Raw genomic sequence first — 14216 nt, 5'->3', positions numbered from 1 at the left:
ACACCCAAAGATGCTCTGAAATTCTGCGTACACCTCAAGCTTTAGACTATTGTTGTGTGACTGTGGGAAAAGGTATATAACGCGACATTTTGTCACTGTAACCCAATAGTTATTAACTTAAATAATCATACATTGATTTTTGAACCGCAGCAAATACTATAACGTTATAACTAACGTTACAAAAGTAATATCTCCAAATGTCTTTATTCACTCAGTTGTTAGCTAGCTGCCTTTACTACATTAACTATTGTTAGCTTACTATAAACTAATCCGTAACAATGGGAAATTATTTATATTAGGTTAAAGATATTTCTTATATATGTTGTGTCTTTATTTGTTCTCTTTATTTTTATTCTCAAGGAAAAGGAGATGGCCAAAGGAAAAGCAAAGATCAACGGGAGTGGTAAAGCAGATAATATTATAATGTGCTACTGTTTAACAGAAGCAATCTAAGTGTGTCATCCACATTTTTTTTTTTATCATAACACATCACAGTTTTTTTTTTAAAGGTTAAATAAAAAATACATAGTGACTTGATTCTGTTAAAATATATATAATTTTTATATATTTGAAATGTTTGAAATACCGTTATTTTGAGACTCAACAATAAATTCTCCTTGATTTATAATTGCTTCCTTTTACCATGAAATGCGAAGTTTAAATATTAATCAGGTAAAGTGATTATTTTTAATTTAGTTGGTCCTCATGTGTGCAATTAACTCAGCTCTAGTGCAGCCTCGGTCCCTCAGGTCGAGGAAGAGGGAATGTCCGAGTGAGGAAATCTCAGAAACCGACGATGTCCAGGCTTCTCGCCATCAGCAGGTAATTAAGGTGATTCAAACAGAACTTACATGTACATCTTATCAAGCCAATGTATTCACATGAAGTCTGTTTTGATTTTCAGGACACTGAAGGAAGTACCTCAGCAGTAGATACCAAACTGCTACAGTCCCACCCGACCCCTGTGCAGGAATCTACTATAATTTCAACTCAACAGCATGAGGCAGAAGGACTCTCCTCTCTCACCAAACAAGACCCTGACACATATGAAAAACATTCAGAAGCAACACATGTGGAGGTTGAAGCTTTTGCAGATCAAGAAGAGACAGCAGTCGCCAATCACAACAATGTTCCTCAGCCGGAGGAATTTAAAATAAATGCCGGTAATGAATGCAACAATATTCAAAAGAACCAGGGGGAAATGACTGCAGAGGAATGTAACAGATCACCATCACAAACATGCACCGATCAACTCCAGGTCTTCTTGGCAATCTCTGAAGAGGGTGATAAATCTGCTTTGGATGAGCAAATGGGTGCAAAGGAGAATTCTCAATGTGATTCAGAGAAAAAACAAGAAGCCATCCACGAAGAACCCAGCAATGTGAACATGGCTGATGTCAAGGAACTCACTAAGGAGGCGGCAGCGGGGTTGCCAGCCAAAAAGAAGCGAAGGATGGGTATGTGTGGTCTGACAGAGAGGGAGCGAAGTCATTTTTTGCACACACAAAAAAATGGGAATAAAAGACAGGAGAGAGTCGAGAAGATAAAGATTTGTAATAACACAGCTGACCTTGTGGCTCAGGAAGAGATGGTATCTTCTTCCCCCTTATCATCCCCATCATCCATCCCAGCAGGAGGTGTCACAGAACAGGAAGAGCCAGATATACAACTTGAGTCCAGTCACTGTGGAGGGCAAGACAGGTCAGAAAAATGTAGTGAGGAATACAAACAACATGTTGAATATCTTACATTTTTTGTTTCTGTTTTACTTTCACATTTTCATGACAACGACCATTGGTGGAAGTAGTAGCGGTCAATAAAGTAAGGATTCAATGCATAAAGGGCAGAAAATTAAGTTTTCTTTGCCGAACATTTTGAGATTTCTTGCTTTTCTCAGTTTTACATCAAATTAAAATAAATACTTTGGTTTTTGGATGGACAAAACAAAACATGAAAGACATTACCTTGGATTTACGAAACTGAGATGTATATTTTTCACTGTCATTTTATAGACCAAACGATAAATCAAAGACGTAATCAGCAGATTAATCAATAGTGAAAACAATAGCAAAGGGTACCACTTCTGTCTAATACTACTCAATTTAGATTAACATCTGTAATCTATTGTGGACACATTTAGGGAATATACACTGCTTCAGTATAAAAAAAGTTTCAATCACTGAATAAAACACAGACAAATATACTTGATCACACATCAGTAATACAATTGATTTGATTTAACACACAGGGAGGAAACAGAAGTCCTCATTACTGTCACTACCTCAGATGGGACCAGTGCTGCATGTGATCCAATGGGAGAGAGCTGTGAGGTTGAAGGTGTCATAGCGCCTGGTCCAGAGCAAACTGCTGACACAAAGTCAGACCCGCCGCCGACAGAGGAGGAAAAGGAAGAGCTTTTGGAGAATCCGGATCAGCAGGAACCTGAGGGCAGCGCTGCTGAGATTCCTGCTGAAAAACCTCAGGAACCCATAGAAGACGGGGAAGATGGGTCAGCAGCAGCAGGAGACCAAAGTCCTGCCATCACTTTATACTCTAATCCAACTCAAAATGAGGAGACTGAGAACGGGGATGCAATGGAGGCTGCCGTTCTGCAGGTGAATAGTGACACCAGGACAAGTGAGAAGAAGGAGGAGCTGACTGGTGGTGCTGGGGACGGAGCGGAGGACGGTGCTGGGGACGGAGCGGAGGACGGTGCTGGGGACGGAGCGGAGGACGGAGCTGGGGATGGAGCTGAGGCAGGTGCTGGGGGCGGAGCTGAGGCAGGTGCTGGGGACGGAGCTGAGGACGGAGCTGAGGACGGTGCTGAGGCAGGTGCTGGGGACGGAGCTGAGGCAGGTGCTGGGGACGGAGCTGGGGACGGAGCTGAGGACGGAGCTGAGGACGGTGCTGAGGCAGGTGCTGGGGACGGAGCTGAGGACGGAGCTGGGGATGGAGCTGAGGCAGGTGCTTTACCCCCAGACCCCCAGTCAGGAGGATCGAACACTGTGAAGCTCTGCGAGGCTGCAGCGCTGCCTAGTGGCTCAGAGAGGAAAGACAGTGTGAGTGATGGAACAAAGGTACAACGTGTAAGTTACATGTAGTTCGTAAATAAAATATTTGTCATTGTGAGTTAAGCAAATCGTTTTTGTCCTAACATTGCCACACATGATTATGCAGCTTCTATGAATAATGCAATAGCAACACAATTAATTATAATGAGTTGCTGCTGAAACTATTAAAGAATTAATCAAACAACAGATAATTGGAATTTAAACACAATTCAGTTGTCATTTTATTCATTACATTATATTTGTTTTATTAGGGAAAAAAACTAATACTAGCCGGTTCCAGCTTCTTAAAAGAGAAGATTGTTTTCTTCTCTTTTATATATCATTCTAAATATATTACCTTTGTGTTGAAGTGTTTGGGAAAAATGGAAAATAGCTTTAAATATTCTAAGCAAAAGCAGGCTTTCCAATTTTCTGACACCCAATTTTTACTAAAAACACAAGTATAAATGAATTGATAAACACTGAAGGTTCTTTTTTGCTTTACAGAAATGATACATTTATTTTTGTTGCACACAGTGTGATGGTGATAAGGAACACAGTGCTGGATCGACTTCTAACGCTGAGCCCCTTCAGACCTGGGACACCACCGACCCGTTTGGATCTGGGTACCTGGATTACGTTACTGACTCGCAGCTGAACACTATCAGTCTGAGGTAAGGAAGAAGGGAAACGTTAAATCCTACAAGTAACCTGACAGTGGTGTGAAGAAAGGGACGGTCGAGAAAACAGAGCGAACAAGCTCAGGGTTTAGCTCAGTAGAGGTGGGAAACTCAGTGGGGTTTTGCTTCTATTGTGAAAAAAGAACGTACAAATTGACAGGTTGTTAGAGTTAAACATTTTGAAAGGATGTAGGAGCTACTTTGACACCTGAAATAATATAAACAAAGACAGAAGATAAGACATTTGGACAAAATCTGATTACTGTAATAATTTCCTATGTCATGTCTACACGTTTGTTCTTTTGTAAAATGAAAACAAATGTTTAATATTTGAACATGCTTATAGATGGATATATAGAAAGCCTGTAATTAACTGACGGTTCAGATTCACTTTTAGTAATATACATTGTACACTTTTCTCCATCCAGTGAGGTGGATGTGATGGAGGAGGAAGATCTTGGTTCTCCAGACCATGAAGATGCTACAGAGCTGATCTGTGGGCTCATCAGAGAACTCTCCTCTCTAAAGTAAGGAAAGCATTCATTTTCTGTTCAATCAAATACTGTATACCCGTATATATTCATCATTCTTTCTCCTTTAGGGGCCCTTTTGTATTGTACTCAGATATTGTACTTGAGTAAAAGTAGAACTACCAGAGTGTAGCAATACTCTGTTACAAGTGAAAGTACTGCAATCAAAATGTTACTTAAGTAAACATTAAAAAGTATTAGCATAACAAATACTCAATATGCAAATTGGTCCATTTCAGAATACTATATATATGATATGTTCTGATATAGTTATTGATGTGTTTTTAAAGCTGCTAAAGGTGCAGCTAGTTTTATTGACTTTGTATACTGCAGGGTAGCTTGTGAATGTACTCCAGGTGGAACTAAAGTCTGATTTAAGTGTTGATTATATTTCACATCATTAATCCAAATCTGTAAAGTAACTAAAGGTAGGCCTATGACATAAATGTAGTGGAGTAAAAGTAAACAATTTACCTCTGAATTGTAGTCAAGTAGAAGTACAAAGTAGCATAAATGGAAATACTCAAGTAAAGTAAAAGTACCTCAAAATTGTACTTAAGTATAATACTTGAGTAAATGTACTTAGTTACTTTACACCACTGGCTCTTACCTCCCTTTGCATTCATCTCCTGCTCCGCTCTCTTCCCAGTTGCACTTTTGACTCTTAACACCATTGGTCGGTTCTTTTTTCCTCTCAACCTTCTCTGTGCTCCTATTGGCTGGATGGTGTCATCAGGTTTCAGCCATAGACTGCTTGGCACCATCAGGCCAGGCTTTGAAGATGGTATAGAGTGGCGAAGTCCCTCCCCTTCCGGTTGAGCCCCATGGGACCTTATTTCGGAAAAGTTATGCATTGAAGTCAATGGAGAGAGAAAGATTATCTTTCGATCCCGTTTGAATTGTGCCACGAATTACACATATGATGTTTGTCAATTTAAAAGATAATTTTGCAAGTAAAAAAAAAAAAAATGTGTCGTAAAACTGTGAAGTAACACATTTGTTTGTGTGAAACGCTCAAAGAACTACATCTGATCTCTGGTCAACAACACACGTCACCAAGATGGCCGTCACCACTGTCTTGTCAACAAAACGATTGACTACCCTCACTATCACCACAATGAAACACGTCCTGAAGAATGTCATGCAAAGCTGCCTGCCTGCCTTCCTTTGATTCTCTCTGAACTGCCTGGTCGTTTTAATGTTTAATGTCAACCATTTGTGCAGATAGCATGAAGTAGAGAAGATCGCTAGCGTTAGCGTTAGCATTTCTCCCCCGGGCTTAAATGGTGTATTATAGAATGATCACACCGGTGACAGTACTATTCAAAGGGTTCACGAAATATGACTACTACTCTTACTGTTTAACATTTTGGGTTACTTAACGTTACTTCATGTTAAGGCTAATACAAATGACAAGGCTGTAATGCTAACTAACGTGCTAGCTACTAGCTAGGTAGCTAACTTGATCCACACACTCCTCTTTCATCAGACGGGAAGCGAAAGAACGAGCAAGACCCATTGCTGGTATAATAACAACCTGGTACTAAGCACACAGGCATCTTGTGAAAGTTATCTTATCTTAGCCAGCGCCATATAGATAGATTCTATCTATATGGCGCTGATCGTATATATACGGTATTATACGTGTATCGTAGTGTCTCAATTGTGACATCACTTACGCGACTCTGGGATTTGTAGTCTTTCTAGTTTCGTATTTTTCAAAGTCTTATATTTCAACAGTTTTAAGACAAACTGTGACTTTTTTGACATGGAAATGATTTTTTAAGATTGACAAACATCATATGTGTAATTCATGGCACAATTCAAACGGGATCGAAAGATAAGTTTTCTCTCCCCATTGACTTCAATGCATAATTTTTCCGAAATAAGGTCCCATACCCCGGAAGTAAGTGGGAGGGACTTCGCCACTCTATTATGAGGGTACAAATCTAAGTCAAACTAATACACTATGGGTTTAGTGGTAGCCAAAATAAAATGTAAAGACACATTTTAAACAAAATAAATATAAATAAATTCAGGGTGATGATCCAAGGGGCAAATGGCAATAAGTTGTAGTTCATCTTTTACCCTCTTTTCCTGTTAGTCATCCGTACTTAACATCTTCAACCTGCCTGAATGTTGTCAATACTTGTTGTCAATTGCCAAATGTGTAAAGAATACTTAAGTTATTGATGCCATTAATCAATAATTGACCTCTGGTTGCTTTCTAGTCGTAAGGTCATGGCCACTCACAGAGATCTGGAGAACCTGCGGCGTAGCAGTAAAACTTCAAGAAGCTCCACACGTTGAGGAGGAAGTCCCTTCCACCAAGATTGTCATTGTTGACCCATGGTTTGTGAGTAATGAAGGTGTTTGAGTGTACAAATGTTCAAATGTATCACCGTTTACTTTGTTTTTGTATCACTGACAGCTGGATTGTTACGTTTAAAGTCTTAGTTCTTCCCAAAATAAAGCGTTAAGTTAGTCTTTATGTATTTTTTAGTATCATCTGCTATTGGACATACACATAACTAAATGTTGACAAAGAATACACACAGAGATTTTCATTTACATATTTATATTTTCTGGCATACATTAATATTCAAACAGTTTTTAACACATCCCTCTTCACGAAGTGAGACGAGCTGAAGAGCCACAGGTACATAATTCAAAAATAAAAATAAAACACACTTAGGGAACAGGTACTTACTGTACACCTCAGAACAAGTCACTCATTTCTTTAAAATGTTGACATGGAAACATGATGTTGCTATAATCCTTCAATCCAAGAACAGGGGATATGAAGCCGAACATGATTGGCCACGTTTTAAAATATGTAAAATAAACATACATTTTTCATTGCATTATGTATTTTTTCTCTTCTCACAAGCTATCTTGTGGACCTTCTTGAAATACTTCACAAAATCAACACACCAAACAGACGCTTTTAGAGAAGGCTCGGCTGACTAATCAGCATTATAGAAGGCTACATAGGCTACTAATAAAACAAAACCACACTCACATCTAAAAGAACATTCAGCCTTCTAAATCTTATTGCTACCCGTTAGTTCAGCGTCTGCACTTCTTGTACACGGAGTCGTACGCTCCGTCCACCATCGGGCAGAAGCTCTTGGTGTGGGCTTTGGCCCCCGTGGCTCCGCACAGGGGACACACGTACTGCCGCAGGTAGGGACACAGAACATCTCCGACCTGGTTCTTCAGCCAGTGGGATGTGCACACCAACTCGGACTCGCCGTTGTGCCGGCAGAAACTGCAAGACATGCGCGCAGGCAACGCAGATGACAATGGTGAAGTCTTGGTTTTCAAATGAGAGGATTTATTTCGGTCTTTTGGTCCCCGGGAGCCCATAGGTCTTTGAACTACCCTTGGATCCATAGCGTCTGGAGAATCAGCACGATAGGGGTCTGTGGAGTACCCCAACCCATCAGGTGGTGGACGAGACGCAGAGCCAAACAGCGAGAAGCCTGTCTCAATAGCACGATAGGAGTCTGTAGAGTACCCCAACCCATCAGGTGGTGGACGAGACGCAGAGCCAAACAGCGAGAAGCCTGCCCTAATGTCGCCACGTTGGCTACCTGCGTTAATGCACACCGGCATTATGGCCCCACACAGGCCATCAGACTTCGGGTGCGGAGCTTCGAGGGCCGGCAAGGAGGACCCAGCTGCTGTGTGCTGGATCATCTCTCTGACCGTGTCCGGCCGTTTTATGTCGTCATTCCAGTGCTGGAAACTATCTCTGTCAGACTTCAAGTGATTAAAGAGTCCCCAAAACAAGTCGTTCATTCTAGCTTTTTTTCGGAAAAAACTTCGGGTCTTGTGTGGCACAGCGCTCACAGAGGGACGATCGAGTTGTTGACTTTGTAATAACGAGGTAAAGGACAGTAGCTGACGCACGGCTCCGAACGCCCGGAAGAAGATTTTTGAACTAATTGGAAATTGCATACAACATGTGGTTATCAGAGGTGCACACCCCCACTCGTGCCAGGAGCCAATCAGTGGGGCTCATGGACAGCGTGTGCCGGTCGTTGACTGTGGTCATGCTATTCTGCCCGCCCCCCCAGCATGGGTTTTGTCTGTCTTAGGTTTTGTTTGTAAAACTTAGTTACTTCGACAATACTATTTAAAAAAAACAAGTCTTTAAAGGTGGGGTAGGTAATTTTGGAGAAACCAGCTTGAGTGCGCTCGAATTTGAAAATACACAGCCGGAAGAAATCTGCTACTTCCTTACAGAGCCCCTCCAACACACACGAACGCGCACATGACTGGCACGAGATAAGTTTGTGCACAGATGGAAGGCTGACAGGCAGGTAGGCCATCCAGTTATGCTTTTTACAGTACTACGGCTTCCACAGATGACATTTTTTAATGGATTTTTTGTCAAAGCACTTAAGATATTCATTGCTATCGGGATGTTAAGAGCATTCCATGGAATATAACAAAAAGCGTATCTCGAGCCGGTTTCTCAAACTTACCTACCCCACCTTTAATCTTTAAATGTTAATCTTTTCAAATGTAATCAGTAATGGTGATTGACCTTGAGGTGCTGGTAAAAGATTTGAAGTGGCTACCTGCCTACTTTTACTTATCCACATGGGAGACAAATACAAATGTTATACATCATACTGTAAACATTTTTTTACATGCAAGCCAAAAGTGTCTCTGAATAGTACGACAACGATGTGAGTCAAAATGCCCAACATAGTCAAAAATGCCATAATTAACCACTTTGAGAAAACGCCAGGGAAGATTAACCAACAAGTTGATTTGTTTTAAAACTGCACCGTGGAAGAAAATAACACAGGATAACATTACAATCATCCTTTATTTATTTATTTTTAAAAAGTTGGAAATAAGGTACAATATGTTTTTTTAATATATTACCACCTATCATCAAAAGTAGATTCAAGTGACCAGTCTGTAGGAGGAATCTGGAGTGTGTGCCCCATCCTGTCTGCCCGGCCGTCCCATGTCTCCGACTGGTTGTCAACATCGCTGGTTCTGAGGGAGAAGACAGGAAAAGAAGAAAAACAAAAAGGGGGAAAATAACTGAAAATGTTTTTTTATGTTTATTCTGCAATTTTATTTTTTCTCTCTTCATGCCATTGCTATCAATGCAGGACTTGACTAACCTGCAGTTGTAGGACAGATTGAGGGCGGAGTAGAGCTCAGGAGTGCTGGGGGTGTGTACCGTGACTCCATAAAGAGCGGCTGTCCCCAACTTGGTCGGAGATGGAGTAATGGGAAGACAGCCAGATATGCCAGTGGGCCCCAAGCTACAGAAATCTGGAGCCACTACACATCAGGGTTTTTTTATTTTATTATTTCACCACAGCACATTAGTGATTACACATCACTTAGTTTAATTTAACTGCATACTCACTGAGAGCACTGCCCTCTGTCCTATTGTTGGTTGGAGCTCCTTTACCAGAGCGAGGTGGCTCACACAGATATTTCTGCTTCAGGAGAGAGGCCTTGTGTTGCTCAAAATCACAGCGCTGTACAGACAAACAGTGAAAAAAGCAGCTTTCAAAAAAGCAGCTTTTAAAAAAGGCGAAACACTACGGTGGACGAAAGGTGCAAAGGAGCTACAACGGCCCAAACATTTCCATCAGCATAAACGCTGTGCAGTTAAAAAAAAACGATGCAAATATGAAAACACAAATGTGCCAAAACACATGCAAATGAAGCACCACTTTACCAACTTGATGAAATATACGCAGCATTTACTAAAAACGCTGAATAAATACAGCAAAACACCAACAAAAGAAACCGCTGCAGGAAGCTCAAAGCACAACGGCAATGGGGACAATAAAATGTGATGCACACAGCTGGGACCGGAGCGCTTGTTGACGTACGGGGATTATATATACACAAGTTGGCCAACTGTCACTATTTACAGAGGTAGTCTGTTTCATTATTGTAAGTGTTTTATCAGTATATTTGAAGAATAGGTTAGCTTCGTTAGCTTCGCTAGCTTTCTGCAGCGCGTTTTTCCTAATTGAGTGTTTTGGGCCGTTGCAACGCTTTTGCACTGTCGGCTACCGGAAGACACTACTAGCAAAAATGTTGGGGATATAATGAAAAGACAATTAGAACATCCAGATTACACATTCAGATATAGATTTATTCTAAATTCACTAAAAGTTAGCATTCGAGAAACATTTTAACAGAACATTTTGTCTTTGTCTTAGTGTAAGAAATCAACTGGTTTGAAACTACTACTGAAAATGCACATTTAGACAGAGAGAGATCCCTCCTGTTTCCACTTCCGTCGGGGTAGTTTCCCCCGTCCGCATAAAGTATGTAAGGAAAGAGGGTGTTGTGTACTGTACAGATTATAAAGCCTGTTGAGGTAAATTTGCAAATTCTCCTCCCACCTCATGGCTTAGTCGGATGGCAGCTTCAGTGAAGGACTTCCTCTCCCTCTCAAAAGTCCGCCTCTGATGATCGAGCTCTGCCCAGCGCATCTGAAGACGCTCCCACTCTTCCAAAAAGTAGGAATCAGCCAGTTCAGAGACAACAGGGGAAGCAAAGCTGTCCTGCAGACAAAAAGGTAGCATTACAAAGTCTGACACTAGCAAAAGGTCATATGAAAACGTGTTTGAACCACACCTGTAGCAGCTGCTGTTGTATTCTTACAAGCTGTTGACTCTCCTTTAGTTCACAATCTAGTCGAGCCAAGAGCTTCTCATGGTCGATACCAACACCAGTGTGGCCTAAACACAATTAAGTGATACACACTACATGTGAATAAGTTAAAATATGTCAACTGATATAAAATAGACAGCTTAATAATACTTTTTTTCATTTTGGAGGTCACAACTTTAAAAGATTGCTAAATCCGGCAGTTTACCTTCAGAAGAGAATTCAGCCAGTCTGCTCTGCACCTGCCTCCAACTCCGAACCACTCCTCCTGTTACATGGTCCCCCAGCGCTCCCTCAGCCTCGTCTAGCCTTTTGTCTTCAGTCTGGGAATCATCCTGAACATCCAGCACGTCAGACAGGCTCTTTAAAAACAAGGTTAGACTGGTTTTATGTTGAATATGTATCTTACTTTCCAGCATAATCACTTCCAAGATCAACAAAAGAATATCAACACAAGATCGTTTTAGAAGCTGTTCTGGGGCTTTTGATGATCTACTACCTATGTTGTAAATGTATTATCTTTTTTTAATTCACACACAACATCTATAGCACGTCTGACCGTCCTGGTAGAGGGATCCGTCGCCTGTTGCTCTCCCCATTAACTGTGGGGTTTCTTTGGAAGTTTTTCCTTGTCCGATGTGAGGGTCTTAGGACCGAAGGTGTCGCATTCATATTCTGTACAAACTGTTCCGAGACAAATGTAAACTTGGTGATATTGGGCTATATAAATAAACTTTGAGGGATTGACTGAACCTTGTATTCAGCAAACTCTGCTTTAACTCCTAAAACAAACTATTTTGTTCTTCAACTAAGGTACAGCAACATATACTCTTTATCATATCACTGCAGGGCATTTGTCCTTTCATCACTTTTCTGTATATATTTAACATACAAAGCATCTGCTGAGGAAGACCATTCGATTCAATTGAGAGTTGCACGACAGCAAAGTAACTATACAAAATAAATCATCCTTTTCAGATCCACTTATAGTTTGTCAGATTTATTTTTGGCAGAATGACTAATTCTAGTTACTGTCTCAGTTAAAGGCTTTCGTCTTTCTCTCACATGCTCCATGTCGACTCTGAGCCCATGAAGTAAAGTTGTGAGGCTGTGGCGCAGCTTCATGGCCTCCCTGAGCTCGGCTTCTCTGCGCTCCAACATCAGATGCAGTGTGGCCTCTTCTCGTCTACAAGATGGAGAGAGGGAGAGAGAGAAAGGGTTAGAAAGGAGGTGGAGAACACATTTGAAGGGCTATATCTATAAATCAGAGAGTGATATCTTACTTTGCAGTGGACCTTAATGATTTGATTGGCGGTTCTCTTTTGCCTCGACCTCCAGGGAGAATGTTCAACACTTCTATGGCTATAGAGAACAAGGCAATATGGTAAATGTTTTGTGGTTTAAGAAAACATGGATGAATATTGTGTGGATTTAGCTGATACAGGACAGATTGAGCCTCACAGGGTCCCTTCTCTCGGTGTTGTTCAGTGAGCTGAGACATTCGCTCCTTCAGTCGGTTGGTGTGCTGCTCTCTGCGCTTCAGCTCGCCCTCCTGTTGGTTACCCCGCAGCTGCAGACGAGTGCACTGGCGACAAGTTAGAGATTATTTTGTGAAGGGGGAGATGTTTGAAATGTATTCAGGTAGTCACATATCTGTCACACATACTACATACCTTGGCCCGTTCATATCTCAGTGTGTCCTGCAGTCTGGCAACATGCTCAGACATCTCCTTTAGTTGCTCCTTCAAGGTAGAGGTTTAGATTTCCCAGCAGAATAAAACAAGTGCATATTTTGTGGAAAATATTTAAAACATGCAATAAAACTGAATATTTCCATCTAACAACACGTGTCATAATTCATGTATTCTCTCTATCTGATATTTCCCAAAGGACAACAAATGGTGTCATTTGTTTACATAGTCAAAAGTTGTGCCAAAAAAGAGCAAGCAATCCAATCATCTTTTCATCCAAGGATGATTTCACTTGACATAACAAACCCAGCAACCTTTTGAGATGCCCTGTTGAAATACTGTATAAAGAAACAGAAAAAAACATTTTCTAAGGAGTCTTTCTTTATTTTATTCTTGTGTGCAGGCCTTTACTATGAACTGTTATTGACACACACTGTTCCACAAATGGGACAATAATGATATAGTTTTGAATGAATAATTGCTGATTTAAGAATTGTGTAAAGACAAAAGAAAATGTGAAAACGATATCCTATATTTAATTCACTTCATTATTTACCCACCCTGAGGGAGTCTCTGTGCTCCTCCCTGTCCGCCCACCAGGAGTCACTGGGAGAGAGCTCCTTCTGAGGGCTGGGGTCCCTGAGCAGAAAGGAGTCTGTGGTACAAAAGACAAGCAGGGGGAAGGGGACAGAGAGTTGTACGTGGTTGTGTGGATTTAATTTGTTTCCAGCATGTGTGACCGTTTTACCTGAGTGTCTTCCAACTCTCTTCTGGCCAAACCTGGAAGCCATCTTCATGCCAATTCACAAAAGAGCATCAAGAGCAAATGTTAATCAAATATAATTGTAAGTGGTGTGCACAGGATTAAAACATTTGACCTTTTTACTATGGAAAACAATGATGTGTCAAGTGCCTTACCTGAGCAGAAAGGTAAACCCTCCTCAGACAGACACTGCCGGTTTTATTTCCAGGTGATGTCACTTCTTCTGCTGATTACCTCCATTAGCCAGAAGGAAGCTTCAGGATTAACATGATTCAGTCAGTTGCTTTTGCCCCAACATAAACTTGCGCACATGGTTTGAAAGTATTGTTTACTTTTTAAATAAGGAGCTGGAGGTGTTGTAGGCCTCATTTAAAGAAATATCCATGATTAGAAGAGAACTTGATAAGCCCAGAGACACACTCAGCCTTTAAAAAAAAATGTTTGCCACTCAAACTGATTTAAGTCAGAAAATGGTCAGCATGTCATGTCACCTGTCAAGTAAATTAGAGAATGATATTGTGTTCTGCTACACACTACATGTATTACCTGGATTTGTTGTTGTTTTTCCATACATATATCAATAAATCATCTGAGAAATCTTCCACGACCCTTTCTGTATATAAAATAACAACCTAGAAGTACAGAACATGCTGTTAATCTTCTGTGCTAATGGTGCTGCTTGTCAGCTATTATCCTGTGCATTTATGACACTGTGGCCAGATGTCCCCATAGTCTTTATTTGACCAAGTACATTTAGTCCAGCAGTTCACCAGCCTACAAAACAACAACCCCATTCACTTTACTTCCCTATATTTAGCTGCCTGAATCAGAATGAA

General features: G+C 40.9%; 3 protein-coding genes across 4 annotated transcripts; 1 reads left to right on the top strand and 2 right to left on the bottom strand.

The window, feature by feature from the left end:
- The first annotated feature begins 5 nt into the window (after positions 1-5).
- LOC117474781 (dentin sialophosphoprotein-like) lies at positions 6-7124 on the top strand. The gene is made up of 8 exons (XM_034120786.1): positions 6-72; positions 361-403; positions 725-822; positions 905-1701; positions 2249-3086; positions 3588-3724; positions 4159-4257; positions 6492-7124. Exons 2-8 carry the CDS (start codon positions 370-372, stop codon positions 6568-6570), a joined length of 2082 nt encoding a protein of 693 aa, XP_033976677.1. The 5' UTR covers positions 6-72; positions 361-369; the 3' UTR covers positions 6571-7124.
- On the bottom strand, positions 6816-8202 carry nanos3 (nanos homolog 3). The gene has a single exon (XM_034120690.1). The coding sequence runs from the start codon at positions 8062-8064 to the stop codon at positions 7330-7332; it is 735 nt and encodes a 244-aa protein (XP_033976581.1). The 5' UTR covers positions 8065-8202; the 3' UTR covers positions 6816-7329.
- An 882-nt stretch (positions 8203-9084) lies between these two features.
- si:ch211-286b5.4 (afadin- and alpha-actinin-binding protein) lies at positions 9085-13689 on the bottom strand. Of its 2 annotated transcripts, none has more exons than XM_034120710.1 (13): positions 13536-13644; positions 13366-13408; positions 13178-13272; positions 12600-12668; positions 12388-12511; positions 12210-12288; positions 11992-12112; positions 11135-11288; positions 10894-10997; positions 10659-10820; positions 9662-9776; positions 9411-9573; positions 9085-9279 (listed from the first exon to the last, which is right to left on the bottom strand). In XM_034120710.1, exons 2-13 carry the CDS (start codon positions 13406-13408, stop codon positions 9159-9161), a joined length of 1350 nt encoding a protein of 449 aa, XP_033976601.1. In that variant the 5' UTR covers positions 13536-13644; the 3' UTR covers positions 9085-9158. The 2 variants fall into 2 exon arrangements, with proteins under 2 accessions (XP_033976601.1, XP_033976602.1); XM_034120711.1 differs by having other exon boundaries at positions 9159-9279; positions 9411-9564; positions 13536-13689.
- Positions 13690-14216: the final 527 nt, after the last annotated feature.

The sequence above is a fragment of the Trematomus bernacchii genome, unplaced genomic scaffold (assembly GCF_902827165.1).
Source record: "Trematomus bernacchii unplaced genomic scaffold, fTreBer1.1, whole genome shotgun sequence".
NCBI lineage: Eukaryota > Metazoa > Chordata > Actinopteri > Perciformes > Nototheniidae > Trematomus > Trematomus bernacchii.
The sequence above is the reverse complement of the archived record's forward strand: the minus strand, read 5'-3'. Positions and strand labels throughout refer to the sequence as shown.

Bases quoted from the DNA above. Each gene is read 5' to 3' on its own strand.
- si:ch211-286b5.4 (XM_034120710.1), bottom strand. From the start codon at position 13,408: ATGGCTTCCAGGTTTGGCCAGAAGAGAGTTGGAAGACACTCAG. The intron at 13,273-13,365 runs GTAAAACGGTCA...TTTGTACCACAG, and splicing joins GAGAGTTGGAAGACACTCAG to ACTCCTTTCTGCTCAGGGAC. The intron at 12,512-12,599 runs GTATGTAGTATG...ACTTGTCGCCAG, and splicing joins TGAGATATGAACGGGCCAAG to TGCACTCGTCTGCAGCTGCG.
- nanos3 (XM_034120690.1), bottom strand. From the start codon at position 8,064: ATGAACGACTTGTTTTGGGGACTCTTTAATCACTTGAAGTCTGACAGA.
- LOC117474781 (XM_034120786.1), top strand. From the start codon at position 370: ATGGCCAAAGGAAAAGCAAAGATCAACGGGAGTG. The intron at 404-724 runs GTAAAGCAGATA...CAATTAACTCAG, and splicing joins AGCAAAGATCAACGGGAGTG to CTCTAGTGCAGCCTCGGTCC. The intron at 4,258-6,491 runs GTAAGGAAAGCA...GTTGCTTTCTAG, and splicing joins AGAGAACTCTCCTCTCTAAA to TCGTAAGGTCATGGCCACTC.